This window comes from Sorex fumeus, unplaced genomic scaffold (genome assembly GCF_029834395.1).
Source record: "Sorex fumeus unplaced genomic scaffold, SorFum_2.1 ptg000098l, whole genome shotgun sequence".
Lineage (NCBI taxonomy): Eukaryota > Metazoa > Chordata > Mammalia > Eulipotyphla > Soricidae > Sorex > Sorex fumeus.
Genome location: NW_026606155.1, coordinates 40,864,608 through 40,877,861, shown reverse-complemented (window position 1 = coordinate 40,877,861; position 13,254 = coordinate 40,864,608). Strand labels below are relative to the sequence as shown.

Sequence of the window (13,254 nt, the reverse complement as noted above, 5' to 3'; positions counted from 1 at the left end):
TAAAGCTGTAAAGCAAAATTCTTGAAGCTCACTATATTATAAGCCACTGATAATTAAATAAAATCTTTTAAATTGCAAAGAAAGAAAAGAGATGAAAACACAACAAAATCACTCAATTTGGCTTCTGTATGCAGTGTGCTACTGAAACTACTAATATTATTCATCTTAAATCAAACCTCAGCACTCTTGGAGTTGGAGAGATAGTACAGTGGGTAGGGCACTTGTCTTGAACACGGTCAACCCAGTTTCAATACCCGGTACCACATATAGTCCCCTGAGCACTGCCAAAAATAATTCCTGAGTGCAGAGACAGAAGTAATCACTGAGCATTGCTGGCTGTGCCCCAAAAACAAACAAAAAAACAACAACCAAAATCCATCTCAGCACTCATAGCATAGTATCTGATCAAAATTCCCAGAGGCAAGATTTGTAAGTGGAACATGTACATTTGTTTGTGGTATATCTATTGCCAAATAATATCCTATAAGAATAATTACACTCTCAACAGTGATAGTTGTTTTCCTCATATCTTTAGTGATGTAATGCAGTATCAATATTTCTGGACTTTTGCCAGTCTAATAAGGAAAAATGTGTCTTGGCATGGTCTGTGTACATTTCTCCTATTGAGGGTGTAGTCAGGCCCCTTTCCATTTGTTTAATTATCACTTGTATTTCCTTCCCCATTAGCTGTGTACCTGACTTGGCAATTTTTCAATTATGTGTTGGCCTTTCTCTAACATTAATTTTTAGCATTTATTTTTATATTAGTATGATTGGACTGTTGCCTGTGAGTTTAAAAATTTCTTCCCAAAATTGGAAATAATGGTGGTGGGATGGTATAATGGTGGTGGGATTGGTGTTGGAATATTGACTGTAATAAATCATCATGAACAACTCTATAAAAATAAATTAAATTTTTTAAAATTTCTACCCAGTCTTTCATTCAACTTCACTGGGTTTAGGGGACATGTAAATTTGCAGTTCTTATAAAATTTAATGTTTTTATGACCTCTAAATCATCATATCAGATAGGTAGATCTTCACTACAGAATTATAGGAATGCATTAAAGAAACTAATAACTGTGTGTATTTTAAACTTTGTATGAAATGCTTATAAAGTTTTCTAAAAGCTACAAAGAGAACTTAGACTTCTTTGATACCATGTTTATAACTCCAGCCAATAAATTCAGAAGGAATCAAACAAATAAATATCATTATTTTGCAACTCTTAGTAAATACTGGATTTTAGCAACCATCAATGACTACTGAAACAAGAAGGGAAAAGGCTGCAAGGAACTTTATAATGGGCAATCAAGGAAGGTAACACCTAAGGCTGATGATTCTTAATATCACAAAAGCACATTTAGCCATACTTCATAGCAGCACATGCCACTACCTATATGAACTATTCTTTTTTTTTTTTTTTGCTTTTTGGGTCACACCCGGCAATGCTCAGGGGTTACTCCTGGCTCTGCACTCAGGAATTACTCCTGCCGGTGCTCAGAGACCATATGGGATGCTGGGAATCAAACCCAGATCAGCTGTGTGCAAGGCAAAAGCCTTACCCACTCTGCTATCGCTCCAGCGCCTATGTGAACTATTCTTGACAAAATTTAAGAGTGTGGGGTTTTTTCGGGGGGAGGGGAGTGCTAGCAGTCATAAACTTTTTAATTACTAGAATTTAAGTAATAAAGAAGCTAAAGGAACTCTGTAAAATGTCATGAGGAAAAAAATGCTACACCTAGATTATATGGGTAATTTTATACAATAAATGATGTTGTACCTTTAACCAATTGTTAGGATGAAAAGAAAGAGCAGAGTACAGCAAACGTGAAAGCTCTTAAGGACTTTCAGAGTATAGGACTTTTATCTGGATACTGATTCAAACAAGTCAGTCACAGACACAAGTGAGAAAACCAGAGCAATGTCAAACAGCTTAGTTGATACTAAGGAACTACTGTTAGTTTCAAGTGTGGCAAAATCTCCTCAAGTTATTATATTTTAGAAATAGGGGGGCTGCAGTGAGAGCACAGCAGGTAGGGTGTTTGCCTTGCATGCAGCCGACCCAGGTTCGATTCCCACCATCCCCTTATGGTCCCCCAAGCACTGCCAAAAATAACCCAGATCAGCTGTGCGTCACTGGGTGTGACCCCCACCTCAAAAAAAAAAGAAATAGTACTAAGTATTTATCAATAAAATGGCAGAGCTGGGGTTTGTTCTAATGTTCTAAAATAATTCAGTGGGAGAAGTAAAACGAGCAGGGGGGAAGGAGGGAGAAGCAGGACAGACTCTGTTTATGTCAATTGTTGAGACTGAGTAACAGATGCAGAGATCCTCATTAAGCTATTCTAACTTTATATGCATTAAAAAAATTCTACAATAGTTTAAAAACTTATTGCAACTCTGGAGACTTATCTAACGATTCTTCCTCATGAGAATTTTGATGTGTCAGAGAAACTGCAGTTTCTGTGATTCAATCCCTGGGTACTCTATGCCTGTGGATAATGAAGAAGTCATTTCTTTCAACAGTTAAGTTTCTAGACTTTACTAAGGATACAAAGATCTTTAAAAGAAGACCCTGATCTAGAAGAGTTAAAAGCAGATTCAATAAGAGGGACCTTTTCTTCTCTGATAAACATTCATTGATCACATATACACACAGCACAGTGCTAGGAAAGAGGATTAAGAAGTGGTCCTTGTCTTTAAGACAAGGGCCAGAGTGATAGTTATAGCAAGTAAGGCGCTTTCCTGGCATGCAGCTAACCTGAGTTCTATCCCTGGCACCACACATAAAACTTCTAATACCATCAGGAATGATCTCTGTCTGCAGAGCCAGGAATAAGCCCTGTTCACAGATGGGTGTGCTCCCCTGAGCCCCCTCTTCAAAACACAAAAAGAAAGAAAAGAAAGCACTAAAACCAAAACAACAGGAATCATAGCGATAGTACATTGGGTAGGACATTTGTTTTACATACACCTGACCCTGGTTCGATCCCCAGCATCCTATAAGGTCCCCCAGAGCATCACCAGAAGTAATTCCTGAGAGTAGGAATTGTCAATTGTCAAAATGTCAATTGTCCAGGCTGAGATGCAGAGCTAGGAGTAACCCCTAACCATCAGAGGTGTGTCCTCCAAACCAACCAACCAAACAAACAACAACAAAAGACATTGACCAAGTGCTAAAAATTTTACTAGATTTCAGTGATGAGTAAAAACAGTTCCTTTCTTACCAAAAATCTGAAAAGCAGCCGTGGAGACTTTAAAAGAAAAAATTCTAAAGAAAGAAAGAAAGAAAGAAAGAAAGAAAGAAAGAAAGAAAGAAAGAAAGAAAGAAAGGAAAAAATTCTAGAGAATGCCTGTCCTCTCTGTCTCTGTAGTTCGTCTCTAACAAACTACCTCAGCTCACATACTCTTTAACCTGATGCCAACTATCTCCCAATATAACTTGCCATCAGCTCAATAGTGAATGCAGAATCATAAGAAATATATTTACCTGCATAAACTGGAGTTAATATTTGTTCACATACTGGGATTAGTGGTGGTGGAGAATGGGCACTGGTGGAGGGATGGGTACTCGATCATTGTATAACTGAAACCCAAGCACAAAAATTTGCAAGTCTACAGTTGTGCCTCATGGTGTTTCACTAATAAAATTTTAAAGAAAAACAAAAGATTTGTTCACATAATCCAGGATTTACAACATAAGATTCATTGATGATTAAGATAGTTGCCCTCTCCTGGTAAATTTTATAACTGCAGTCTTATGTCACCAAATACTGGATTCAAATTTAGTGAGAAAATGCCTGGGGAAGAGATATTCCTATAGTTGAAAAGGAAATAGCAAAGAAAAGGGAAAAAGAGGGGATTTAAGTAAAGCACAGAAATATTAGAGGTAAATTAATAAAATATCAAATACCAAGATGGTTTTCATTTTCTATCATGCTCTCAGCATCTCTATTTTCAAGATAGGATCTTGAGCAGATACTTTTTGTGCCTAAATTTTCTTTTTTTTTTCTTCACAAAACAGAAATAACATTTCTTAGTCCACAAGGCTATTGTCAGGGTCAAACAGAATGACATATGCAAAGGATTTGGGATAGTGTATAGCGCACAGTAAGTGTTCACAAGGGTTTGCTATCAGTCAGGTATCAGCTCAAGCATGCACACATGACAGCTCTCAGCATAAATCAAGTTCCTTTGCTGTTTTCGCTGAGATGTGTCAATTTTATCATGACATATCTCAATCTGTAATCACACGTATCCCTATGATTCTGATGAATATGTTTTGTACACCAGACTTCAGAAGGGCAAAAGCCATACCTAGTGTTTATCCAGTATTCCTGGGATTCTGTGTACTACCTGGCATTCGATGAAATTGTTCAATGAAATTGCAAAGTTCTCAGTAAGTCTCAGTATAAAAATGTTTAACAAGGGACTAGTTTGAATTATGCTCCCTCCCCATAAAGATATGCTGAAGTCCAAATCTCTGGTACCTCAAAAGTGACCTTTTTGGAAATAAAAGTATTGCATATGTAATTAGCTAAGTTAAAATGATGCATGCTGGTATAAAGTGAACTCTTAGTCCTGTGTGAAATTTGAAATTTGGAAATTGGAAGAGGCAGAGACAAGATAAGGAACACTAAGGATTGATAGTTACCACAGACTCTTCCAAAAATGCAATGAAGGACACCCCCTACCCTAACCCCCTCAACTTGTGGAGGTAGTGTGTTCTGCTAACACCTTGATTTCAGACTGCCTCTAACACTGTCAGTTGGTTTCTGTGTTACAGTGGCTTAAATAGCCTGGCATGTGGCACTTCGCTACAGCGGTCCAGTGTAAATAAAACAAGTACCGATATGATTATTCTGTTTTGCAGTCCAAAGTTACATGTAATCCAATGCCACAAAGAAGTTGTTTATAGATATTATTTATTTTTTGCTTTTTGGGTCACACCCGGCAATGACAGGGGTTATTCCTGGCTCTGCACTCAGGAATTACTCCTGGCAGTGCTCAGGGGACCATATGGGATGCTGGGAATTGAACTCAGGTCAGCCGCGTGCAAGGCAAACGCCCTACTTGCTGTGCTATCACTCCAGCCCCTAGATAATATTTCTTAAAAGAAACTATTAGAACCAGCTTTCCTCTTCTATTCTGAATAACTTACTAATAGCTTTAATCTATTTTGAACATTCCCAAATTCCAGATACATAATACTTAGACTTGTTATTTTTTCTTCTTTATTCATAGTACTCTACTGACAATAAACAAAACTAAGTCATACATTAAGTATTTATTAACAAAATATGACAGAAATGGTTGAGTCAATATTTGACTAAATTACAAATATCTGAAATAACACTTCTCAATACTGATTTTAACTTTTAAAAATGTATTTATTTTAATTGAATCACAATGAGATACAAACTTACAAATTTGTTCATGATTGGGATTCAGTCATATAATGTTCCAACACTTGTCCCTTTGCCAGTGTACATTTCCCACCACCACCAATGTTCTCAGTCTCTCTCGTACCCGCAGGCACTTTCTCTTTCTCTCTTTCTCTCTCTCTCTCTTTCTCTCTCTCTCTTTCTCTCTCTCTCTTTCTCTCTCTCTCTTTCTCTCTCTCTCTCTCTCTCTCTCTCTCTCTCTCTCTCTCTCTCTCTCTCTCTCTCTCTCTCTCTCCCCCTCCCTTTTTGGGAACATTGGTTTCCAATGCAGATACTGAAAGGTCATCATGCTTATCCATTTACATTCAGGTTAACTTTTTAGTAATATATTTTAGGGGTTGGAGTGATAGTACAGCAGGTAGGGGGTTTGCCTCACACACGACCAACCCGGGTTCAATTCCCAGCATGCCATATAATCTCCCAAGCATCACCAGGAGTAATTCCTGAGTGCATGAGCCAGGAGTAACCCCTGAGCATCTCCAGGTGTGACCCAAAAAGAAAATAATAATAAAAATATATTGAGATATAAAAACACCATTCACCCAACCAATATGGGCAATAATTAATATAAGTGTTTATTTTGCAATACTAGGGATCAAACCTAGGGCCTTGCACATATAAGACACGTGATAATCTGATTTTTTTTGTTCCCCTTTACAACTCTAAAACGATTACAACTCTTGCTTCGCCATAACAATCTGATTCTGTAAATCAGAGAGAAAGAAAAAAGAAGCACTTTTTGAATGCTACCACATTTTAGGTATAAAGTGACTAGGACTACATGCCGTTTTATAAATAAGGTGCCTGATTGCCTTGCATTATCTTTAGAGAGCAGATACCTTTCAGCAAAAATGGTTAAGGCAGACACACATGACTCCTTGACCCTGGTAGGAAGACAGCCAAGATGCCACCACCCAAATTGGGCTTTTAGTAGTAAACACGATGCATGTACAGATGTTGACTTACCACACCTGAAACTTATGACACTGGCAACCAACATGATCTCAATTCAATAAAAGAAAAGCACTACCCAGTTTCCCAGATTTCCTTCTCGTTGCCACCCTGAAGACAAACTAAAACATGCTACAAATGTGACAGAAGAATCAAGACTCGTGCAGTCCCACAAACCCATAAATACAAAGGACGAGACAAGTTCTATGCCTTCAACCTTTGGAAGATGCCTATCTGATAAAACTTCCCACCTTCAAGCACAAGGAACAGAAAGGGTCAAACACAGGGAGAAGAAAACACAGAGACTCTGGGAATCAATCATGTGGAGCTGAGAAAAAGAATTGTGGAAATATAGGAAAGATCCCCTTAGATAACAAGGAGACTTTATGATGGGAAAACCTGGAATTTGTAAGAGAACTAGGAAGTGGCTGAACTGAAGTGAGACAGCAACTGATAAAGATGAGCTGGTCCAAGGATCACTCTGTGATGCTAGATTAAAAGGACAGCCAGTTCCTGGGAGAGGTGATAGCGTCCCTTTCACCCGCCCTTCCAGCCACAAGCTGCAGCCAGTGGTGAACTGTAACCAGAATACTTGCACAACCCTGACACTCCCCTAGGCCACCAACCACAGATGCACCCATGGTGAAGTAGGTTCTAGAAAGCAGGGGAAAGGTGCAGCAGGCAAAGGTCACTGAGAGAAGCTGCAGTGTAGGAAGAAGCAGCAAGTTCCACAGGACACCAGAATGTAGCATCCATTGAAAAAAAATAATAATAATATCTTGGTACTGTTAAATATCAGCATGTTTTAAAATTTACAGTACTCAACACTACTAACCAGAATTAATATTCAGAGGTATATAAGATATATAAGACATCTTATTTAAAAAATATAGAAAGCAACCATTTCAAGGAAAGGTTTTTTTCTATCAAAAAAAAAAAAAAGTCAGTCAATGACTACCTAAACACTCTCCAAAGAAATAATACTAATTGGGTGTTGTGTAGGATTGTTTCTCTTTATTATTCCCTTCTTCATAGTCTATGGATCTAAAGTATCCTTTTCTCTTCCACCCAGCCTGGTCCAAGGCCTGAATCACAACCATTTCAGCTTCACTCCTTTCAGTTCAGCATGATCTCACCATCCTCTCCACTCAGACTTCTCTTTAACTATATGCCTCTTGGAAATTCACGTAAGATCTTGAGGTTTCCAGTCTTTTGACTACTTACAATCCCCTTAGGAAGAAATATACTTTACATCTTCAGACAGCTTATAAAATGTCTAACGCCTATATATACTACACAGCTTTTTTATTTAATAACAAATACAATTAGCAATAAATGGACACATAACCAGAATAGTTTTTGGAGGCTGGAAAGATGGTAGAAGACACAAGACACTTGCCTTGCATGCTGTTGTATTGGATGCAACTCTGGTTTGAATCCCAGCATCACATATCCTGAGTACTTTAGCAGGAATAATGCCTGAGGGGATTGTAAGGATCTCCAAATGTGGTCCACTCCCTCCACACACACAAGCTCCCTCAAAAAGAACAATTTTCTAAAGTAGAATGAAGTGTTTTATGGAGCCTTTATTCCTATTGTTCAAGGTGTTACACGTCCTTCAGAACATCTACCATTAAAATATGCTACTGATGAATCTTCATTCTACTCCACTTTTTTATGCTAATGACCCAACACACAGGGTCACAACTCACTTTCAGACACAAAGTAGATAAGATACACTGAATAATCTAAATAGCTTGCAAGAACGTGGAGAAGAGTTCTGTTGAAGGCTGGACTCAAACACTAGCTCCATCATTTGTAAGCAGTCACCCTTCAGTCTCATTGTCCTTGTCATGACAATAAAAAGTATAGCATTTATCTCAAAACTTTGATCTCAAAACCTTGAGCATTGATCAAAACCACTCCTATGTAAAGCAGTTTTTATAATATAAAAAGTATTCAATGACCATGAACAGCTTTGTAACTATGTATCTCACTGTGACTCAATTAAAAAAATAAAAATTTTTAAAAAATATTTAATGGGCAGCAATGAATAATTCTTTTTTTTTATTAGTGAAACACCATGAGGTACAGTTGTAGACTTACAAATTTTTGTGCTTGGGTTTCGATTATACAATGATCAAATACCCATCCCTCCACCAGTACCCATTTTCCACCACCATGGATCCCAGTATCCCTCCCACCCCCACCCCCCATCCCACCCTGCCTCTGTGGCAGGGCATTCCCTTTTGTTTTCTCTCTCCTTTTGGGTGTTGTGGTCTGCAGAAGAGGCATTGAGTGGCAATCATGTTCGGTCCATAGTCTACTTTCAACATGCATCTCCCATCCTGGGAGGATCCTCCAAACACTCTTTATTTGGTGCTCCCTTCTCGATCTGAGCTGCCCTTTCCCCTAGAATGCCCGGCTGGCCTGTAAGTCATGGAGTAATCCTCCTGATACTGATCTTGGCTAGCAATGAATAATTCTTAAATTGGGAACAGAGAGTGCTCAGTGGGCTGACTCCTTGCTCTGTATGAAGGAAAGTGGGGTTCAATCTCATGGTCCCCTGAGAACAGAGCTAGGAGTAACCTCAGAGTATCAAAAACAATATATATGAAAAAATAATAGATTATAATATAATAATTCTTCCCCCTGAATTGAGAAGAGGTTTTATTTAAGAGGGGTGAAAAGAAGGGAGAGGGGATGGAAAGCTTCCTATGGTCTTGGAGCAATCTCCAGAGCAGGATACCAGATCAATAAAAAAATAATCCTCAATTGATCCATGAGCTGTTTTATTATGCTAGAACACATCCATTCACCTTTCTGTTTCACTTAGATATGTAAAATTGTTGAGGCTTAATTCATTCACAATTTTGTTGTAGAATTCACATTCAGAACATTTTCATCACCCCAAAAAGAGACGCTATACCTTTGAAATAGTCATTGCCCATTCCACCCTCTTTTCCAGGCCCTGGAAATCACTAATCTCCTTTAGTCTTTAGGTGTTGACTAGATAGATCAGGTTTCTAAGATCACTGATTTTATGTTTCAAAAGATAAAGTTCTACCAGTCATTCCTTGTGAGCTCCTTAAAGTCATTCAGCTACCTGTCTTGGGCTCAAAAATCTCTCCCTTCTGTGAATGCTGTAAATCAGGATTCCCAAGACTGGTCAGGGGCTAGAGACCACTTTCCATGTCCAGTAGGGTCCTAGGAAAATGTTTCTTCATTACGTTGTGGAATGTCATCAAGTGACAGAACGCTCACCGAAGCAGAAACTTTCTCCTTCCTTTTGTGCATTTGGAAACTGCTTTTTGGGGATCCAAACTTTTGCCATGAAGGAGTAGACAATGAACTTGGACACAGAACTAAAACCCTTCTTGGCTTTGGGCGGCACTACCATTTCCTTTCTGGGCCCCACCCTCTCACTCTTTGATTTCCCACCCTTCCTTTTGGGTGTGGAAAACAGGGCAAAAATAACCCCAGGACTGAAGTGGAAGTTGTTAGATTCTTAGCAGCTATTTGCATCAGGGAAGCACAGATGCATGGGAGGATTGGGGTCCAGGAGCTGACACCAGAGGCTTTTGTTGCTCTTTTTTTTTTCCTCTTTAAAAGACCATATTATTCACCGAGAACATTTGCAGCAATGTCCTGGGTCCTCTGCCCTCCACGATCCCCCATCCACTGCTTCCCTGTACCCTAGTTGGAATCCTGATCCACCTGGGGTGGGGGACAGGATGATGGGGTGCTGCACTGGGTCAGTCCGGCTAGGGATGGGGATCCAGGCAGATGCCTCTTGGTTCCTTTTGCTTTGGGGGGCTAGTGGGTAAAAGAGAGCCACAGAAGACTTGAGCAGCAAAGAAACCCAAGAAATGTCACACCCCAGACTCCGGAAAAGTCTGTGCCGCAAACAGGTGTCAGACTCCGAAAAAGACCTGAGTTGGAGTGCACCTAAGGTAGAAAACAGGGGGATTACAATGCCCCTCCCGGGCCCCCGGCCCCCAAGGCACGATCCCTGAGGAAGTCAGCAGGAGTGCGAGTCCACGAGGTGAAGGAGCATCTTGGGCTCCCCAAACACTCAAGGCCGAGGCATCAACCCAGACCAATCAAAATAAGAGATCTCAAAGAAGTCTTACTCGACCTGAAGCCCTTGCTGCACAAACGCCCAGGAACCTTACCTTGGACATACACTGCTCGACCCTGGGAGAAGGGGGGACCATGGGAAGGAGGAGGGTGGGGGAGGAAGAGCTCCCTGACCAGTGTCAGCCAATTCCAAGATCAAAGAGAAGGTTGCCTTCAAAGGACCGTGAGGACTCCAGAGAGGACGGCTGCAGCAGGTGTCCGGATCAGAAATGCACCGGAGCGCGGGGTCCCTGCTTGAACTATGCAGCAGGGCCCCCGGCTGCAATCCGGAGGGGGTTCGCAAGGCGACACTCCCATCTCTCTCTACTTAAGGTGAGGCAACTCGGGAAACTTCCCGGAGCTGCCTAGCGCTTCCCGCAACCACCTCCCCCGTATCGGGCCCGGCGCCCTGACCTGCGATGGTCTCGTGGTAGCCCTTGGTGAAGAACTGCATGGCCGTGGCTGCTCTCCAAGGCGTCTTGAGCAGCCCCTGCCGCTGGGGGTCCTCGCCCAACGAGCTCAGGATGGACGAGTAGGCGGCGGCCAGGTTGGGGAGGTTCAGCTCACCGGCCTCCTTGACTCGGGGCTTCTCGCTCACCCAGCCCTCGGTCGGCTGCGGGCCCTTGGTCTCGGGCCGCGGCGACGTGTCGGAAGGACGGCTGGACCCAGGTCGCGGGGACTCTCCCTCGAGAATTCCATTGCTGCACCTGGCACTCCGCGGCTTGGCCGGAGCCGGCACCAGGCCCTTCTCCATGCACCCGCCGCTGCCGCTCAGGAGGGACCCAAAGGTGCTGCGGAAGCTGCAACTCAACTTCGCTGGCGGCTGGAAGTCACCTGCGGAAGGTAGGCAAACCCGTCCAAGACTCGGACAGCCGGGATTTACCGAGCGCGGCAGCGCCTCTTATTTATGGTCTGGCAGCTCGGCCGGCGCCGTGGAGCGTCCCCATTGGCTGGAGCCTCCGTGCGTCACGGTTTTTCCCCGCCCCCTCTCCCAGCCCTCTGCCGCTCATTGGATAGGGGGCGGTGCCCGAGAGGGGGGCGCGGCCGGGCACAGCGTGGACCGCTGATGAGAAGCAGCAACTCAAACCGCAGAGCTAGCTGGGCTCTGGCCCGGAGAACCGAATCTGAAAGGGGCTGGGAACTCGGGGCTGCGAGGCACTGTTTGGGCACCTGGGCGGTACCGTCTCTTAGAGCAAGGCGGGGACCGCTCATCCCAGGAGCTTTTCTGGGTGCTCTCGCAGACACGTGGGGCGGGGTTCGGGGGCACGGCCGGCCCAAAAGTGTAGACAAAGAAACCAGTTTTATGTTTTTAGAAGCTAGAGAATCATAGGAGCTGAAATTCTTGAGGTTCGTTGATTAAAAACATGTGCCACGAGGTCGAAGAGATGGTTACGGAAGTTAAGGTGCTTGACTTGCCTGCGACCCACTTTGTTCAATCGCTCCCTGGCAATGGTCCCCAAGCACCTCCAGGGATGACCAATGAGCACAGAGCCAGGAGTAGCTTCTGAGCACCCCTCGATGTGGCCGAAAACCATAAATAATAAATAAATCTACCTTTACATATAGTAGACATATAGACATATAAATATGTGTGTGTGTGTTGATATCCAGGATATACAAAATACTGGTTAAACTCCACAAGAAGAAAACATCCAACCCCATCCAAAAATGGGGCAATGAAATGAACAGAAACTTTCTCAAAGAAGAAATCCGAATGGCAAAAAAGCACATGAGAAAATGCTCTACATCATTAATCATCAGGGAGATGCAGATCAAAACCACAATGAGATACCATCTCACACCTCAGAGACTGGCCCAAATTCAAAAGAACAAAAGCAACCGATGCTGGCATGGATGTGGCGAGAAAGGGACACTCCTTCACTGTTGGTGGGAATGTCCACTGGTTCAGCCCTTCTGGAAAACAGTATGGACGATTCTCAAAAAATTAGAAATTGAGCTCCCATTTGACCCAGCAATACCACTCCTGGGAATATATCCCAGAGAGGCAAAAATGTATAGTCGAAGTGACATCTGCACTTGTTTGTTCATTGCAGCCCTCTTTACAATAGCCAGAAACTGGAAGAAACCTGAATGCCCAAGAACAGATGACTGGTTAAAGAAACTTTGGTACATCTACACAATGGAGTACTATGTAGCTCTTAGAAAAGATGAAGTCATGAAATTTACATACAAGTGGTACAATATGGAAAGTATCATGCTAAGCGAAATGAGTCAGAAAGAGAGGGATAGACATAGAAAGATTGCATTCATCTGGGGGATATAAAGTAACAAAGTATGAGATTAATACCCAAGAATAGCTGAGATCAGCACCAGGAGGATTACTCCATAACTTAGAGGCCAGCCGAGTATCCTAGAGGAAAGGGCTATTCAGATAGAGAAGGGAGCACCAAATAAAGGATGTTTGGAGGATCCTCCCAGGAGGGGAGATGCATGTCGAAAGTAGACTATGGACTGAACATGTTTGCCACTCAATGCCTCTTTTGCAGACCACAACACCCAAAAGGAGAGAGAGAACACAGGGGATTGCCCTGCCACAGAGACGGGGGGATGGGGGGATGGGGGTGGGAGGGATATTATCCATGGTGGTGGAAAATGGGCACTGGTGGAGGGATGGGTATCTGATCATTGTATAATTGAAACCAAAGCACAAAAAATTGTAAATCTACAACTTTAAAAAAAATAAAATAAAATAAAGGGGAAAAAAAAATAAAAAAAA

The 13,254-nt window shown here is 42.1% G+C and overlaps 1 protein-coding gene across 1 annotated transcript in view; it reads right to left on the bottom strand.

Annotated features, from left to right (window-relative positions):
- Positions 1-11,380, bottom strand: part of GCH1 (GTP cyclohydrolase 1) — a 47,691-nt gene extending 36,311 nt beyond the window's left edge. Inside the window, exon 1 of the mRNA XM_056134252.1 lies at positions 10,932-11,380. Coding sequence (XP_055990227.1) covers positions 10,932-11,271 — 340 coding nt within the window. The 5' untranslated portion in view covers positions 11,272-11,380. The remainder of the gene's footprint in view (positions 1-10,931) is intronic.
- Positions 11,381-13,254: the final 1,874 nt, after the last annotated feature.